The sequence below is a fragment of the Ovis canadensis genome, chromosome 12 (assembly GCF_042477335.2).
Source record: "Ovis canadensis isolate MfBH-ARS-UI-01 breed Bighorn chromosome 12, ARS-UI_OviCan_v2, whole genome shotgun sequence".
Taxonomy (NCBI): domain Eukaryota; kingdom Metazoa; phylum Chordata; class Mammalia; order Artiodactyla; family Bovidae; genus Ovis; species Ovis canadensis.
The window spans coordinates 48,240,264-48,259,684 of record NC_091256.1 but is presented as its reverse complement, the minus strand read 5'-3'; the positions used below and the strand labels follow the sequence as shown (position 1 = coordinate 48,259,684).

The 19,421-nt window shown below is 38.3% G+C and overlaps 1 protein-coding gene and 1 non-coding gene across 2 annotated transcripts in view; both read left to right on the top strand.

Annotated features, from left to right (window-relative positions):
* The first annotated feature begins 2,276 nt into the window (after positions 1 to 2,276).
* LOC138416736 (U6 spliceosomal RNA) lies at positions 2,277 to 2,384 on the top strand. Its single transcript, XR_011247850.1, has one exon. It is a non-coding gene; the product is annotated as a U6 spliceosomal RNA (small nuclear RNA).
* A 2,245-nt stretch (positions 2,385 to 4,629) lies between these two features.
* KIFAP3 (kinesin associated protein 3) overlaps positions 4,630 to 19,421 on the top strand; it is a 148,026-nt gene continuing 133,234 nt past the window's right edge. Inside the window, exon 1 of the mRNA XM_069545614.1 lies at positions 4,630 to 4,981. Coding sequence (XP_069401715.1) covers positions 4,950 to 4,981 — 32 coding nt within the window. The 5' untranslated portion in view covers positions 4,630 to 4,949. The remainder of the gene's footprint in view (positions 4,982 to 19,421) is intronic.

The following is a 19,421-nucleotide window of genomic DNA, read 5'->3' as shown; positions in this document are numbered from 1 at the left end:
ACCAGACTTGAAAGCCTGCATCAACACACTTACATTTAGGTGAGAGTCTGGAAAAGGGGAAATTATAGGAACAGAAAGCAGATCAGTATTTAACAGAGCTTGGTGTTGGGAATAGGATGACTCTAAAGGAACACAAAGGAACTGAAGGGATGATGGAATTGCTCTATATTTTGAGTATGAGCCATGTGCTTGTCAAAACTCATATAACTGCATACCAAGAATGTATCTTATTGTATGCAAATTATACCACAGTTTAAAAAACACTGTACATAATCTGCAATTTACTCTTTCATTCAATATAATGTTTCTAAACACTCATTCATGTTGTCTGTATAGTTCTAGTTCATTCTCTGGTTCAGAGAAATCTGATGCATAATATTGCACTGTGTGAATATTTCAAAACCATTTACCCATTCTCCTGCAAAACTATTTTGGAGTTCTTTTTCAGTTTTTCTTTTTCTATTATGCACTACACTGTTCTGATAGTTCTGGAACAAATCTCATTGTGCACATATGCTAGAATTTTCTGAGTTATATAACTATGGGTAGAAATGCACAAGTTTAGAGAATATCTTTATTCAGCTTTACAAAATAACAGAGACATTTTATTCTTAAGTGGTAGTCGCAGTGAACACTCATACCTGAAATGGTTACTACATCATTTCTAGAATGTCACATTTTTACAAGCATTTGATATTGTCAGACTTCTTAAATTTTGCACCCTCCTCAGTGTAACATTGTATCTTTTTATGATCTTAATTGGCATTTTCCTGGTTATTATTGAGATAAAGCATCTTTTCATGTTTTGTTTTCCTTCCTATTCCTAATTCTTTTTCTCCTTTGTCCATTTTCCCATTGAGTTGTGTTTTCCTTTTTGATTTATAGCAGATCTTGAAATAGTTTAATTGTTTGTTAGTTTTTATGTGAGGCAAATAGATCACATCATTTTTTAATTTATCTTTTTCACTTTCCTTACGGTGGTGTTGTTGATAATCAGAAGTTATCAATTTTAAAGGAGTGAATTCATCAATATCTTATTTTTAGTGCTTTCTGTATCTTGTTTTAAAATGTATACTTAACTGAATGTCATAAAGATAATTTATATTTTCTTCTGAATGTTTTTAAAATTTTCTCTTCTACACTTAAGAGTTTATTCAATGTGGAATTAGCTTTTGAATATGGCATGAGGTAGGGATCCAGTTTGGGCTTCCCTGGTGGCTCAATGGCAAAGAATCGACCAGCAATGCAGGAGATTCAGGAGATGTGGGTTTGATCCCTGGGTCAGGAAGATCCCCTGAAAGAGGGCATGGTGACTCACTCCAGTATTCTTGCCTGGAAAATCCCATGGACTAAGGAGCCTGGTGGGCTACAGTCCATGGGGTTGCAAAGAGTTGGACACAACTGAAGCAACTGAGCATGCATGCATACAGAGATCCAAATTAATTTGTTACATATGCATAAATAATTGTTTCAAAAACATTTTTTAAAAGCACATTTTTCCCATACTGATCTGAAAAATTCATTTCCATCATATTTCAAGTTTACTTACTTGCATGGTCTTGTTTTCTGTTTCACTCAGGCTCTCTCTCTATGCCAATTCTATACCTTGTAATTATTATTCTGATATATCTTGATATCCAGTTATGTTCCCCACTCTTTGGGATCATCTTCTTTATTTAGTTATGCATGTGATATCTGTTTACCTGAAACTAATAGACTGCCACATATTTCTTTAGCAAAGATGTGTTTATTTGGGCTCAGCAGAGCATTGTAATTTGGGGTCTGAAATTGAGATGAACCACTTGCAAGTGCCTATTAGGCAATGCTTTTATAGAAAGAAAAATTATGTTGGGAGGTCTACAGTAAACAAAGAGTCCATGACTTTTCATTGACTGTGACCTTGCTAGGAAAGAGGAAGACTCCTTCTTCTGTCAGGCTCTGATATCAACAGGGGCCATAAGAGCTCCTCATTCTGCTTCCCAACTCTATTTAATTGAGATTTTCATTTATTAGTCTTTTATGAAAGTGAAGGTGAAAGTTGCTCCGTTGCATCTGACTCTATGCGACCCCATGGACTTTACAGTTCATGTAATTCTCCAGGTCAGAATACTGGAGTGGGTAGTCTTTCACTTCTCCAGGGTATCTTCCCAACCCAGGGATCATTTCATTGCAGGCTGAGCCACAAGGCTAAGCCCTTTTATAGATATAGATTAGTCTTTATAGGTAGAACAATTTAGTTAAATTCAGGTTAATTTTCATTAAAAAATACTTAATAGGTGCTCACTTCAGCAGCACATATACTGAAAATTGGAACAATACAGAGAAGATTAGCATGGCTCCTGCACAAGGATAGCACGCAAATTCATGAAGTGTTCCATATTTTTAACCACTACAGTACTCCAATTAAAATAAATTAAAAAAAAAACTGTGAAGTTGCCTAAGGAAAAAAAAAGAATACTTAATAGGTGATCTTGTGTGCTTCCTATTGCATATACTATCAGGGACTATGACTACTAATGATACCTCATTTACCTGTTTGTTTAAAATGCTGATCTCCCCATTGTAAAGTAACATATTTTTTTCCATTTAGAATTATCAGGTAATCTGTGGGGTGAAATTTTGCCACATTTTAAATTATTTTTTGATAAATCAATGGAGGTGTATTATTTCTTGGTGTTCACAAAATAGTAACTGTCTATCATGATATTGCTCCAATACTAGCAGACATTTTCTGTTAAAAAAAAAAAAAGCTTTCCCTCATTAAAAGGAGGTAAAATTATGGTTTCCAAAAGGCTTGGATTAAACACTTTATTATTTCCTTTAATTATCAATTTTCAGAGTAAGGATTTGATGTAGTCATTACCTTCAATGAAAGTGAAGTTTTGTTTTTCTGTTTTTCTATGAGTCACAGAGTATCATTATGGACTCCTGGATTTTTATTATGTGCTAAATCAACCATGTAATTATTCCTTTTGAGGAAAATTGCCTCAAAATTGACTAGTGTCTTTTGGACACAATCCCATTAATATTTCTTACTTTCAAGAATAAGATGCCTAGGCTCAAGAATAAGATGCCTACTGTTCCCACTATAGACTGACAGTTTCTCTAGTTCAGCCCCAGTTTCAGTTTATCTTCTTATTGATCTAGTTTTCAGTTCTTCTTGCCTGGCCTCAGGGCATTTTCTTCTAGTTTTTTTTTTTTAACTTATTTTTAATTGGATAATAATTGCTTTACAATGTCATATTGGTTTCTGCCATACAACAATGTGAATCAGTCATGAATATACATATGTCCCTTCCCCTTGAGCCTCCCTCTCTCCTCTAGATTTTTGTTGTAGTTATTGTTTCAAGATCAGATATGCATTTTTTCAACTCCAGATATTTATTTGATGCTAACTATGAGCCAGGTGCTGTCCTAAGGATTCAGAAGTAAGCAAAGCAAAATCTCTGATCTCAAGATGCTTACATTGCAAGAATGTGCAGGAGATGCAGGTTTGATCCCTGGGTTGGGAAGATCCCCTGGAGAAGGAAATAGCAACTGACACTTGTATGGTTGCCTGGGAAATCCCATGGACAGAGGAGCCTGGCAGGCTACAGTCCATGGGGTCACAAAAAAGTCACACAGGATTTAGTGACTAAACAACACACATTTTAATAGATACTGTGATCTGGCAATATTAGATACTGTGGAGGTTTTAAGGTAATCTACCTATAAGTGATGATTTGTAAAATTTGTATCAGTTATGAGAATGAATATTAAAAAAAAAGAAAAAAAAATAGGGAAGAACTGCAGTATTCCAAGTATGAAGTGATTAGGCTAGCAGGTAGAAGTGAGAATGGAAAAGCTGGATTGCAGAAATATCTTGAAGGAAGAAATGATAAGATTTTCAAATAGCTTAATAAGAGGTCATGATACAAAGAAAGCTGTCAAAGTTAGCTTTATAACCTTCCCTGGAAGACTGGAAGAATGACTAAAACACTGATAGAAATAGTGTAGCCTGTATAAATGGGTAGGCAACACCATCTCTTACTGGTTTGGACTGTGTCCATACTTATATATTCCATGTACTGCATTGCATTAACTTAGTGCATGTGAAAAAGACAGTAGAACAGTGGTGTAGACATAGCCCAAGGTGACTGAAAATATAGAACTAGAGTAAGTGACAGGATTGCAGGTGGAGAGTAGAAATGCCTTCTTCATATCCCCTCTTTGATTCCACATATAAATGATATCATATGGTATTTGTCTTTCTGACTTCATTTAGAATGATGAGATTGGCACATTATATCAACTCTATTTCAATTTAAAAAAGATAAAACCAAAACAAACAAACAACAACAAAAAAAAAAACAGCCCCTTGCCCTATGGCCAGAATTGCCAAGAGCTGCCTGTCTCAGGGAAAATGAATCCAAAAGTATCCAAAGTTCAGAATAGTTAGTTGAAGTTGTAATTTCAGGAGCTGATTTCTTCTGCCTGTATTGAAGCAGAAGACCAGAAATTCCAATTCGACTGCGGGGGATGACTCTTTCAATTCCCATCCTCAAGGGGGCGGTGAGCGCGGAGACACCCTTTAACTAAGCACGCTGAAATCTGCCGCAAATACTTTCACGTTCGGCTGCAGGGTGCGTCAGATTAGTCCCAAGGGCCAGTCCCGCGTACTGAGCCTGCGCATACTGGCGCCCCTGGAGCAGGCGCATGCGCCTTGAGGCGGGGCTCACCCGGGCAGCTGTGGGCGGGTCTGAGCAGCTCCAGTGTTTGGGGGCTCAGGAGTGGTGGGAGGAGCCGGTGGCCTCACCGAGGTAACCACAGCGCCGTAGCTGCCCCGCCTTGCAGGCCTCAGGACTGTCATCGCCTTTGGGTGTGGGGTACTTTGGCCAGCGTCCCCGGACATAGCCCGGCCGGCCTCCCTCAGACACCCCCATCCTCCCCACGCCGCCGTCGCCGTCGCCATGCAGGGGGAGGACGCCAGATACCTCAAAAGGTGACGACTCCCCAAGGGTCGGTCCTCCCCTCCTTGCTCGGACCGTGAGGATATTCTTAAGAGGTTCTTGGGTTGACCATGAAGTGTCGCTGGGCAAAGCCGGAGGCCTAGAATAGAGATGGGAGACAGGGGAGAAATCAGGGAAAGGGAGGGATAAAGGTGAATTGAAAAGAGGAAGGGGCCCTTGTAGGGTGCGGTTTTTCTCCAGCCTTCTTCCCTGACTCAGCGGGGCCCTGACAGCATTGAAGATGGTTTCCTCGATACCTCACATTGTTCACGGGAGAAGGGAGAAGGGCGGAGTAAACTGCGTCTTCCTCTCTCTCCCCATCCCATCCTCCGACTCTCTATTTCCCCCTGCTAGAAATATTGTGGGTGCTTGGAAATGAAGTATTCTGGCGCCTCTGTTCTCCAGTATGGGGTTCGCTGCCATGGGGTTTTGAAATAATGAAGGGGAAAGAAGTGGTGGCTTTTAATTCATGGAAGGCTGGATTGAGATGCTGATTTCCAGTCTATTTCTGCTTTCCTCATCCATTTCGTTCATTTCACTGCCATGTAGTGTAATTTTTGTAATTTTTGTTAATTATCAAGAGATTTGTTCGGAGCATGACATGAAACTGGCATTTCTTTAGTTTAAAAATGTTTGTAGTATCAATTACTCCTTAAAGAAAAATGTAATCTCCTATTTATTTGACTTAGGTCGAAAATAAGATCATCCCTCAAAAAAAAAAAAAAATACCTTTCATTGGACCAAGAGTTAGTAGTGATCCAAGAGAAAAAAATATTTTAATAAGAACTCTTCATTTTTAGCTAAGGCTTTATCACTGATTGTGTAAATACCCTAGTCAGTCACATGTATTTTTTTGGACTCCGTTTCTAATATGTAATAGTGGGGCAAATATTACTTAATGAGATATGAAAACCAAATATAAAAATATTTTTAAAAGGTAAAACATACGTGTACGATAGTGACATCATTTCAATTCATAATATACTTTTACTAAATACATTTATCCTGGCTTGAAGGGCCCTAATCATCATAGAAAGATCTAACCTTTAATAGACTCTTAAAAATGATTGAAACTATAGTAAAATCAACCAGACAACCAACTGCATTCACCTTCTTTGCAGGCCTAAGGTGTATATTGCCTGTCTATCACATTGTATGGAAATATATCTGAAATTGTTACATAACCAGGGCTTACCAGTAAACATTTCAAAAAATGAATATGTAATCATAGCAGGTATACAGTCAGCATTTATTTCCTCACTGAATTTTGCTTACATCATTCATTTGAAATATCTTGATTGAAAATTTTGTGAAAGAAAAAAACAAGAAATTGTCCTTCACCTTTTAAATTCCAGGTTCTTCCAGAGCAAAGAGCTAATATTATATTATTAGCTTATTTTCACTCAATTGTAGTTGTGCCAGAAGATAGAATTCTTGTACCCTGTGGTCCCTTAGGCATCCTATGACTTGTAATTGTCAACCCATTGCTTACTTTCATATGATGGGGAATCCAACAAATAAATGAGCCACTCTGATGTAATGTTTGCAGTAAAATAAGGTCAGAATCGGGAAAGACTGAAATATACACTTCTCCATTTTGTCTAATTTTGACAACATAAATAAAGAGTTTGCATTGCCTGCCTTCTGTTTAGAAATGTGCATCCAACAAATAATCATATGGACTGGATGGCTTATAATATTTTACAGAACATTCCATTTTAATGATTGATTCTTTGATAGTGATTACCTGTATTCCTTTTGTAATAATTTTACTTTTGTTTTTAACAAGAGGACAGTATGTTTTCAACCTAATTGATTCACTCTAGTTTTAATTAGAGTGATTATTATAATTTCAGTGGTTACAATAGCTATTTCGGATAGCTATAGTAGTAGCTATCACTGAAAAGTCTCTAGTCTCTTTATATTTACATTTATGTAATACATTAGAGAATCAAAAATTGGGCTTCATTTTTCTACTGCCAGTTAGTATTTTTATTTAATAATGCTTAATACATACTTACTAAATACTTAGTGCATGCCTAGCATTGTTCTGGTCACTGAGGAAATGATGAAATAGACACAGTTCATATCCTCAATCAGATATACGCACAAATAAATAGTATAAATAGTTAAAATCTAGTGGGGATTAAACAATTTTTTTTGACTCTTAAAACTCTCTAATGGCTTTCCATTGCTTTTATAGCACCTACCTTTTCAGTTTCATCTCTCTCTCTGTTCCCCTCTTGCCTCCAACATTTTCAGAAATTACTTCTTTTAAATCCTTGTATGTTTCGGTGTTAAGAATCCAAGTGCCCTACTCATTGTCTGGAACTTGCCTGATCCATCACCCAGCTAACTCTTCATGTTTCCTGTTGTAGCTTAAATGTCACTTTTCTGTGACACTGTCCTTTCCCACCTCACAGTCTACCTGAGCTGCCCTTCCCCACCACAGAATCCACCATGCAGGTCAGATACACTTGCTAGCTCTCCATAATACCCAATAAGTTGTCTTTTCCCACTCGTAACTACTTTGTTGTTATTGTTTGTCTTTCTTGTTGGTCTATGAGCTGCAAAAGAGTAAGAATTTTTGTGTACATATTCATAAAGGATATTCATAAATTATATTAAACATATGTTCTGTTTTGATGGCGTCTTTGTCTTTCTTTAGTATCAGGATAGACTGGCCTCAGGATGAATTGGGAAGTGTTCCCTTTTTTTTTCGTAATTTTGGAGGAGTTAGAGAAGGATTGGTGTTAATTTGGTAAAATTCACTGTTGAAATCATCTGGTCCTAGACTTCTCTTTGTTGGCAAATTTTTCATCACTGATTCAATCTCTTTACTTATTTGAGGGGAATTCAGAATTACTATTTCTTTTGCATCAGTTTTGGTAGTTTGTGAATTTCTAGTAGTTTCACCATTTCACCTAGGTTATCTTCTTCGTTGGCCTACAGTTCTTAATCTCTGTGAGGTCAGAGTTAATAGTAGTAGTGTCCCACTTTAATTTCCAGGTCTAGTAATTTGAGTCTTAGGTAAACTAAAGGTTTGTCAGTTTTTTTGATCTCTTCAAAGAGCCAACTTTTGATTTTTTTAATTTTCTCTGTTGTTTTTCTATTCTCTATTTCTTTTATCTCTGTCTTTATTATTTTCTTCCTTCTAATAGTTTGGTGTTTCATTTGCTCTTTTTCTAGTTCCTCAAAATATAAAATTAGGTCATTACATTGAAGTCTTTAAAATATTGATATATAATTGAAATAGACCATTATATTAGTTTCATTATGTACAACATAATGATCTGATATATATATATATATATAGTCAAATGATTACCACACTAAGTCTAGTTAACATCCATCACTACGCAATAACAATTTTTTTCTTGCGATAAGAACTTTTAAGATTTATTCTCTTAGCAGTTTTCATGTTACAGCATAGTATTATTAGCCATAGAAACCATGCTATACATTGCAACCCCAGGTCTTACCTGTTTTATAACTGTTCATACCTTTCAACCACCTTCACCCACTCCCCATACCCACTTTTGGCAACCACCAACTTATCTGTATTTATGAGTTCACTAACAAGTTTTGTTTTACTTTTATATTTCACATATTAGTTTGAAAATATGGTATTTGTCTTTCTATCTCTGAATTATTTCACATCGTATATTGCACTCAAGATCTGTTCATATTGTTGCAAGTGATTTTCTTTTTATTGCTGAGTGTGTATGTGTGTGGGAGTGTACAGAGATGTGTGTTGTATGTGTGCATGCATATGCATGCTTGCACGCTCAGGAGTGTCTGACTCTTTGTGACCCCATGAATTGTAGACCGCCAGTCTCCAACCAGTCCATCCTAAAGGAGATCAGTCCTGGATGTTCACTGGAAGGACTGATGTTGAAGCTGAAACTCCAATACTTTGGCCACCTGATGTGAAGAGCTAACTCATTTGAAAAGACTCTGATGCTGGGAAAGATTGAGGGCAGGAGGAGAAGGGTGACAGAGGATGAGATGGTCGGATGGCATCACCGACTCAATGGACCTGGGTTTGGGTGAACTCCGGGAGTTGGTGATAGACAGGGAGGCCTGGCATGCTGCGGTTCATGGGGTTGCAAAGAGTCGGACACAACTGAGCGACTGAACTGAGGCTCCTCTGTCCATGCGATTTTCCCAGTAAGAATACTGGAGTGGGTTGCCATTTCCTCCTTCAGGGGATCTTTCCAATTCAGGGATCAAACCTGTGTCTCCTGCATCTCCTGCATTGCCAGGCACATTCTTCACTACTGAGCTACCTAGGAAGCCCATACACTTACATACATATATTTTATCTAGTTGTCTACTGATAGATACTTAGGTTCCTTCCGTGTCTTAGCTATTGTAAATAATGCTGCAGTGAACATGGAGATACATAATTCCTTCAAGTTAGTGCTTTCATTTCTTTCAGATAAATACCTGGAATAGAATTGCTGGATCATACAGAAGTTCTATTTTCAATTTTTTGAGAAATCTCCATACTCTTTTCCATAGTGGCTGAACCAATATAAATTCCCACTAGCTGTGTACAGAGTTCCCTTTTCTTCACATCCTCTCTAGCACTTATTTCTTGACTTTTTGATAGTAGCTATTCTAATAGATGTGAGATGATATATATTTTGATTTTGATTTTATATTATGATTAGTGATGTTGAACACCTTTTTATGTAGTGTAACTTTTGGTCATTTGTATATGTCCTTTGGAAAAATGTCTTTTTATATCTTCTGCCCATTTTTTTCTCAGATTATTTTTTTGACAATCTTGAATTATTTTGGATATTAACCCCTTGCCAGATACATGATTTGCAAATATTTTCTTCCATTTGGTAGGTTGCCTTTTCATTTTGTTCATCATTTTCTTTGCTCTCTAGAAGCTTTTTGGTTTGACATAGTGCCAGCAGTTTATTTTTGCTTGTGTTGCCTTAGTTTTTGGTGTCACATCCAAAAAAAATCATCAAGACCAAAGGCAAGGAGCTTCCTGCCTTTATTTTCTCTGAGGAATTTTATGGTTTCAGGTCTTATATTCAAGACTTTAATCCATTTTGAGTTGATTTTTGTGCATGGTGTAAGATAGCAGAGCATGAGTGCTATGTTGCTTCAGTTGTGGAGTCTAGCCTGTCAGGCTCCTCTGTCCATGGGATTCTCCAGGCAAGAATACTGGAGTGGGTTACCATGCCCTCCTCCAGGGAATCTTCCCGACCCAGGGATGGAATCCTCACCTCTTAAGTGTCTTGCATTGGCAGCAAGTTGGCTTCCCAGTTAGCTCCGCTGGTAAAGAATCTGTCTGTGGTGCAGGAGGCCCTGGTTCGCTTCCTGGATCGGGAAGATCTCCTGGAGAAGCGATAGGCTACCCACTCCAATATTCTTGGGCTTCAAACATTAAAGAATGTGGCTTTAGACATTAAAGCCACAGACTAGACATTAAAGCCACAGACATTAAATAATCTGCCTGCAATACAGGAGACCTGGGTTCAGTCCCTGGGTTGAGAAGATCCCCTGGAGGAGGGCATGGCAGCCCTGCCAGTATTCTTGCCTGGAGAATCCCATGGACAGAGGAGCCTGGCAGGCTACAGTCCATGGAGTCACAAAGAGTCGAACACCACTGAGTGACTAAGCACAGCACAGCACCACCTAGGAAGCCCATCAAATAGCAGTTGTTGTTCTGTCATCAGGTCATGTCCTGCTCTTCATGGCCCCCTGGACTACAGCATGCCAGGCCTTCTTGTACAGTTTCATTTTTTTGCATGTGTCCATATGGTTTTCTCAACAGTATTTATTGAAGGGACAGTCTTTTCCCAGGTGTATATGCTTGGCTCCTGTGTTGTAAATTGATTGGCCATATGTGTGCAGGTTTCTTTATGGGCTCTCTATTCTGTTCCATTGATCTGTGAGTCTGTATTTATGCAGATACCGTATGCTTTGATTACTGTAGCTTTGTAATATAGATTAAAATTAGGATGCATGATGCTGCTAACTTTGTTCTTTCTCAGATTACTTCAGCTATTCAGGATCTTTTGTTGTTCTATACACTTTTAGGATTTTTTGTTCTATTTCTGTGAAAATTGCTATTGAAATTTTTTTGTATTTTTTATTTTCAATTGGTGGGTGGTTGGTTTACAGTATCGTGTTGGCTTCTGCTATACAACAACATGAATCAGCCACAAACATGTGCCCCCACCCTCCTGAACCTTCCCCCCATCCTCCCTTCTCCCCATTCCACTCCTCTCGGTTGTCGCAGAGCACTGGAATGAGCTCCCTGTGCCCATACAGCAGCTGCCCGCTGGCTCTGTTTTACACATGGTAGTGTATATATGTCAGTGCTGCTCTCTCAGTGCATCCCACCCTCTGCTTCCCTCACTGTGTCCAGAGTCTGTTCTCTGTGTCTGCATCTGTATTTCTGCCCTGTTGATTGGTTCATCAGTAGCATTTTCTAGATTCCGTATATATGCATTAATATACGGAATTTGGTTTTCTCTTTCAGACTTATTTTACCTGCATAACAGGCTCTAGGTTCATCTACCTCACTAGAACTGACTCAGATGTGTTCCTTTTTATGGCTGAGTAATATTTTCTTTGTATATATGTACCACACTTCTTTATCTATTCATCTGCCTGCCAGTGGACATCTAGGTTGCTTCCATATCCTAGCTATTGTAAATAGTGCTGCTATGAATATTGGGGTACTTGTGACTTTTTAGTTACGGTTTTATATGCCCAGTAGTGGGATTGCTGGGTCATGTGATAGTTTTATTCCTAGGTTTTTAAGGAATCCCCATACCGTTCTCCATAGTGACTGAAACATTCCCACCAACAGTGCAAAAGGGTTCCCTTTTCTCTGCACACTGTCCCAACATTTATTGTTGGTAGATTTTTTGATGATGGCCATTCCGACATGTTTGAGGTAATACCGCATTGTAGTTTTGATACCTCATTTGCATGTTTCTAATAATGAGCCATGTTGAGCCTCTTTGTGTGTGTTTGTTGGCCCATCTGTATGTCATCTTTGGAGAAATGTCTCTTTAGGTCTTCCTCCAACTTTTTGATTGGGTGGGTTGTTTTTCTGGTATTGAGCTGCATAAACTGCTTATATATTTTGGAGATTAATCCTTTGTCAGTTGTTTCATTTGCAGTTGTTTTCTCCCTTTCTGAGGATTGTCTTTTCATTTTGTTTTTGTTTTCCTTTGCTGTGCAAAAGCTTTTAAGTTTAATTAAGTCCCACTTGTTTCTTTTTGTTTTAATTTCCATTACTTTAGAAGGTGGGTCAAAGAGGATATTGCTGTGACTTATGTCAAAGAGTGTTTTGCCTGTTTTCCTCTTAAGAGTTTTATAGTTTCTGCATTGAGATTTTGATAAGGATTACATTTTAATTTTTAGATTGCTTTGGGTAATATGGACATTTTAACAATTTTAATTCTTCTAATTCATAAGCATGGAATATATTTCCCTTTATTTGTATCTTCTTCAATTTTTTTCATTGTTGTCTTACAGTTTTCAATATACAGGTCTTTCATCTCCTTGGTTAAATTTATTTCTTAGATATTTTATTCTTTTTGATGCATTTGTAAATGAGAGTGTTTTCTTCATTTCTCTTTCTGGTAGTTCATATTAGTGTAAGGAAAGGGAACTAATTTACATATGTTGATTTTATATCTTGCAACTTTACTTAATTTTACTAGTTCTTAACAGTTTTTTTTGTGGAGTCTAGAGTTTTCTATGTAGTATCATGTCATGTGCAAATAGTGATGGCATTACTTTTTCCTTTCTGATTTGGATACTTTTCACTTCTTTTTCTTGTTCAATCATTTTGGCTAGCACTTCGAATACTATTTAAATAGAAGTAGCAAGAATTGGCATCCTTGACTTGTTCTTGATCTTTCAGGAAAAGCTTTCAATTTTTCACTCAATATAATGTTGGCCATGGGGTTGTCATATACGGCCTATATTGTGTTGAGATTTGTCCCTCTATAACCACTTTATTGACAGTTTTTATCATAAATGTATATTGAATTTTGTCAAATTTTTTTCCATATTTATTGAGATGTTTATGACTTTTATTCTTAATTTTGTTTGGGTATGTTACATTGATTGATTTGTGTTTTGTTGAGCCATCCTTACATCCCTGGAATAAATTTCATTTGATAATTGTTTTAATGTATTGTTGAATTTGGTCTGCTGGTATTTTCTTGAGGGTTTTGCATCTGTGTTCATCAGGTTATTTTTCTCCTTGTAGCATCTTTGTCTGGTTTTGGTATCATGGTAATGCTGGCCTCATGAAATGAGTTTGGAAATGTTCTTTCCTTTTCGGTTTTGGAGAAGAGTTTGAAAAAGATTGGTGTTGATACTTTAAACATTGGTAAAATTCACCCATGAAGCCATCTGATCCTGGTCTTTTGTTTGTTGGGAGTTTTTTTGCTACTGATTTAATCTTATTAGTAATCAGTCTGTTCTGACTTTCTATTTCTTCATGATTCAGTCTTGGGGGGGAGTAGTGTATGTTTCTAGGAATTTATCTTCTATGTTCTCTAATATGTTGGAATATAATTGTTAATAGTAGTTCTTGAGATCTTTTATATTTCTGTGGTATTAATTATAATGTCTCCTCTTTTATTTCTGGTTTTATTTATGGACCTACTTTATTTGATTGTAGTTTGCTCTATTACACTTTGCAGATATTGCATTTTTATAAATTAATGTTGTGGCAACCCTGAGCCAAGGAAGTCTGTCAGTACCATTGTTCCAATATCATTTGTTCACTTGGGAAATAGATGAAGAAACAGTGGAAACAGTGTCAGACTATTTTTTTGGGCTGCAAAATCACTGCAGATGGTGATTGCAGCCATGAAATTAAAAGACGCTTACTCCTTGGAAGAAAAGTTATGACCAACCTAGATAGCATATTAAAAAGCAGAGACATTACTTTGCCGACTAAAGTCTGTCTAGTCAAGGCTATGGTTTTTCCAGTGGTCATGTATGGATATGAGAGTTGGACTGTGAAGAAGGCTGAGCACCAAAGAATTGATGCTTTTGAACTGTGGTGTTGGAGAAGACTCTTGAGAGTCCCTTGGACTGCAAGGAGATCCAACCAGTCCATTCTGAAGGAGATCAACCCTGGGATTTCTTTGGAAGGAATGATGCTAAAGCTGAAACTCCAGTACTTTGGCCACCTCATGTGAAGTGCTGACTCATTGGAAAAGACTTTGATGCTGGGAGGGATTGGGGGCAGGAGGGGAAGGGGACGACAGAGGATGAGATAGCTGGATGGCATCACTGACTCGATGGATGCAAGTCTGAATGAACTCCGGGAGTTGGTGATGGACAGGGAGGCCTGGTGTGCTGTGATTCATGGGGTTGCAAAGAGTTGGACACAACTGAGCGACTGAATTGAACTGAACTGTCTCTGTGCCATATTTGGTACTTCTCCCAATATTTCAAATTTTTCCATCATTGTTATATATGTTATGGTGATCTGTGATCAGTTATCATTGATATTACTATTGCAAAAGATTATATCTTGCTGAAGGTACAGATGGTTAGCATTTTTTAGAAATACATATTTTATTTTTATTTTTTAATTATTTTATTTTATTTTGTTTTTTTTTTAATCTTTAATTCTTACATGCGTTCCCAAACATGAACCCCCTCCCACCTCCCTCCCCATAACATCTCTCTGGGTCATCCCCATGCACCAGCCCAAAAATTAAGATGAGTACATTGATTTTTAAGCAGAGTGTTATTGCACACTTATATCACAGCATAGTGTAAACATAGCATTTATGTGCACTGGGGAACAAATGTACATGACTTGTTCTTTAATGATACTTAATGCTTTATAATGATACTTCCTTTATTGCAGTGCTCTGACAATGAACGCTTAAGATCGCCAAGGTATTTGTACACCTCTGTCTTTTTCCTTGTTAGCCCAGCTAAAGGTTTATCAATTTTGTTTACCTTTCCAAAGAACCAGCTCTGAGTTTCATTGATCTTTTCTATTGTCCTTATAGTGTCTATTTCATTTATTTCCCCTTTGATCTTTGTTATTTCCTTTCTTTTACTAACTCTGGGTTTTGTTTGTTATAATTTTTTCCAGTAACTTAAGGTGTAAAGTTATGTTATTTATTTGAGATTTTTTTTTAAGATTTATTTATTTCTGGATGTGCTGGGTCTTCATTGCTATGTGCAGGTTTTCTCTAGCTGTGGTGAGTGGGACCACTCTACTCTTCATCGTAGTGTAAGCTTCTGATTGCCGTGGCTTCTCTTGTTGCAGTGCCTGGGCTGCAGTGCCTGCACCTGAGGGTGCAGGCTTCAGTAGTTGCAGCACATGGGCTCAGTAGTTGTGAATCACAGGCTGTAGAGTGTTGGTTTAGTAGTTGTGACGCATAGGCTTAGTTGCTTCATAGCATGTGAGATCTTCCCGGATCAGGGGTGAAACCCATGTACTCTGCATTGGCAAGTGGATTCTTAACCACTAGACCACCAGAAAAGCTGTTTTTTTTTTTTTTTTTATTCTTGATGTAGGCATTTATCTCTATGAACTTAACCTCCTAGAACTGCTTTTGCAGCATTAAGTTTTATGTTTTATTTCCACTTTTATTTGTCTAAAGGCACTGATTTCTTCTTTGATACATTGGTTGTTCAGTATTATGTTACTGAAGTTTTACGTTCAGTATTGTGTTTTTAGATGTGCGTGTGTGTGTGTGTGTGTGCATGTGTGTGTGTGTGTGTGTGAAGCCAGCCTACATAACCCGGCTGTATAGAGTAAAAATTGGCTGGCAATTTTTTCCTTTCACCATTTTGATTATATTCTGCTACTTCTGACCTACAGAATTTCTGTTGAATATCTGCTGATAGTCTTACGGGGGTTCCCTTGTATGCCACAAGTTGTTCTATTGAATTTAAGATTCTCTCCTTGTCTTTAACTTTTGACACTTTGACTTTTGACATTTTTAATATGCCTTGTTGTGGCTCCCTTTGGATTCATCTTATTTGAAACTCTCTGGGCTTCCTGAATCTGATTGTCTGTTTTCTTCAGATTAGTGGAGCTTTCAGCCATTATTTCTTCAAATAAGTGTTCTTCCCCTTTCTCTTCTCTTTCCGGGACTCATATATTGGAAATATTGCTCTGCTTGATGTTAACTTAGTTATCTTCACTCTTTTTTCATTCTTTTTGCTTCTCTGGGTGTGTTGTATTGCCCTGTCTTTGAGTTCACTAATCCTTTCCTCTGTTTCATCAAGTCTACTGTTGAATGCCTCTGTTGTATATTTAAGTTCTATTATTGTATTCTTCAACTCTGTAACTTCCATTTGGTACTTTAATATTTTCTGTCTCTGTTGAAATTCACACTTCGTTCATCCATTCTTCCTCTGAGCTTGGCAAGCATTTTTGTGATTACTTTTTACTACCATATAAATCACTTATTTCTGTTTCATTATGGTCTTTTTCTGAAGTTTGATCTTATTCTTTCTTAGAACACATTCCTCTGTTTCTTCACTTTCCTTGACTCTGTTTTGGTTTCTATGCATTAGATAAAAGCCGCCTCTCTCATTCTGGAAGGAGCAGCCTTGTTTAGGAAACGAACTTTTTCATTCAGCCCTGCCTCACTCTTGGTTGCCTTTCAAACCTTTGTGATTATACAAGTAGCCTACTTTATTTTGAGTGCTCTACTTTATTTTGAGTGCTCTCTCTGAGCTGAGTCCTGGGATAATAGCCAGTTAATTTTTTGTGTTGTTTTTCTTATTCCTTTCACTATTGTCCCTTTGAACTCATGAACATTATGATCACCTGGGCGGCAGCCACAAAAACACTCCAGATATGTGTACAAACTCCCCTTCAAGAGATACTAGTGCTCTGGGGTGGGACAGAGTGAAGGCTCAAAGATAGCATCTGCCCTCCCAGGTCTCTAAAGAGGATGACAGTCAGCCTTAGGTGTGTGTTTAATTACAACTCTTGCCCCCTAAATCCACGACTGTGGAGATAAGCTAAGGGGTCTCTTTCATGGAAACATTGGTTTCCTCAGTCCGTTGCCTCTCTGCTGTGCCTTGGGAGTGGTAACCAGTTAAGAATTCTTTCTCTGCTATGCTCCTGTATACCTGGGAATGTAAGCCCTTTGGGCATCAGAGTCAGGTGATCTAGAGGTGTCCCTGGGCAGCAGTCTGAATAACTGGAGCACCAGACAGGGGTACAAGCTCCTTTTCTTGGCTGGGGAGGGTAGATACTGATGATCTGGAGAGCATAAAGATGATACCTACTGACCTCCATCCTGATTATTTCAGTAGACTCATACATTAAATTAGATGCCAGCCCCTCAGGCTAATCCTTTAAGATGAGCACATAACCCTTTTTAACAGAAAGTCTGGGCACTTTTCAGTCAGGTGCTTGTGCCCTGGGCTCTAGGCTGAGTGAGTCTGCACACACAAGACCTTTAAGAACTGTTTCAGTCCTTTGCCATGGCCTTTGGGTCTCATGGAAGCTAGATATCTTGGGAGTGGTGTCTCAGGTATAGGCCTTAAAAGTTAGGGTGCCAGATGCTGAGTTCAAATCCTTTGCTCCTCAGGTAAAAAGCTCAGGTTTGTGACTTTTTGCCCGATTGTGGGTCTCCATACCAGAGGTGGGTTTAGGGCAAGACTGTCTCTCAGTCTGTCTTATTTGCTTCGGTGTGAGTTTTCTTGTTTGCTCACTGTGTAGACGTTGCTCAACTAGTTTAGGGATGTTTTTTCAGAGGAAATTGTTTCATAGATGGTATAGACTCTGTGGGAGGAGGTGAGTTCAAGAGCCTGCTACATCACACTTTGTTTATTTGTTTAAAGAAATAAGCATGATCTTTTTCTTTTTTCCTTTCTTTCTTTTTTAAATTTGGCTGTGCTGAGTCTTAGTTGTGGCATAGGGACTTTTTTTTTTAAGTCACGGCATGCGGGCTCCTGGTTGCAACATGTGGGATCTAGTTCCCTGAGGTGGTGGTTTAGTTGCCAAGTTGTGTTTGACTTTTTGGACCCATGATCTGTCGCCCACCAGGCTCCTCTGTCCATGAGATTTCCCAGGCAACAATGCTGGAGTGGGTTGCCATTCCCTTCTCCAGCGTATCTTCCCTACCTAGGGATTGAACCCATGTCTCCTGCATTACAGGTAGATGCTTTACTGCTGAGCCACCAGGAAAGCCCCTAGTTCCCTGACCAGGGATCAAACCTGGGCCCCCTGAATTTGAAGCATGGAATCTTAACCACTGAATCACCCTGGAAGTCCCCCTGCATCACGGTCTTGAACACAAACATGCAGTAAATCCTTTTGACAGGAGTAATTTTTCAAAAACAAATATGTGTTTGTCGAAAAATTAAGGGCTAAACTTTTGTTTCTGTAGAAAATTAATCATGAATATGGAGTACAGTGTTAGTGTTTGTTGTCTGTTTTAGGGATCATAATGATATCATCATCCATATGAAATCTGGAAACATCAGGATGTACTTTAGAAGTCAGTAATTAAGAATACTGCCTGAAGGTGACAGTTATCATATGTGAAGAAAGATGTCTCATATCAGTCTCATATCAGTCTGTGAAGCCTGACTTCATATTGAGATTTACAAAGCACAACTTTTTCTAAGTCAGTATATTACCACATTGGTTTTAATTCTCTTGTACAAAAAAAAAAAAAGTGAAAATCCTCCATTAATAGAAGAAATTTGCAAAACAGTTAAAAAGTCATCAGTTTAGTATCAGTGTCATCAGTTCAGTTCAGTCACTCAGTCATGTCCGACCCTTTGCATCCTCATGGACTGAAGCACACCAGGCTTCCCTGTCCATCACCAACTCCCAGAGCTTGCTCAAACTCATGTCCATCAAGTCAGTGATGCCATCCAACCATCTCATCCTCTGTCGTCCCTTTCTTCTCCTGCCTTCAGTCTTTCCCAGCATCATCGTCTTTTCCAAAGTCAGTTCTTCACATCAGGTGGCCAAAGTATTGGAGTTTCAGCTTCAGCATCAGTCCTTCCAATAAATATTCAGGACTGATTTCCTTTAGGATGGACTGGTTTGATCTCCTTGCTGTCCAAGGGAATCTCAAGAGTCTTCTTCAGTACCACGGTTCAAAAGCATCAATTCTTTGATGAGCAGCTTTCTTTATAGTCCAACTGTAACATCCATATTGGAGAAGGAAATGGCAACCCACTCCAGTATTCTTGCCTGGAGAATCCCAGGGACAGAGGAGCCTAGTGGGCTGCTGTCTATGGGGTCGCACAGAGTCGGACACGACTGAAGCAACTTAGCAGCAGCAGCAGCAACATCCATATATGACTACTGGAAAAACCATAGCTTTGACTAGATGGACCTTTGTTGACAAAGTAATGTCTCTGCTTTTTAATATGCTGTCTAGGCTGGGAATAACTTTTCTTCCAAGGAGCAAGCATCTTATAATT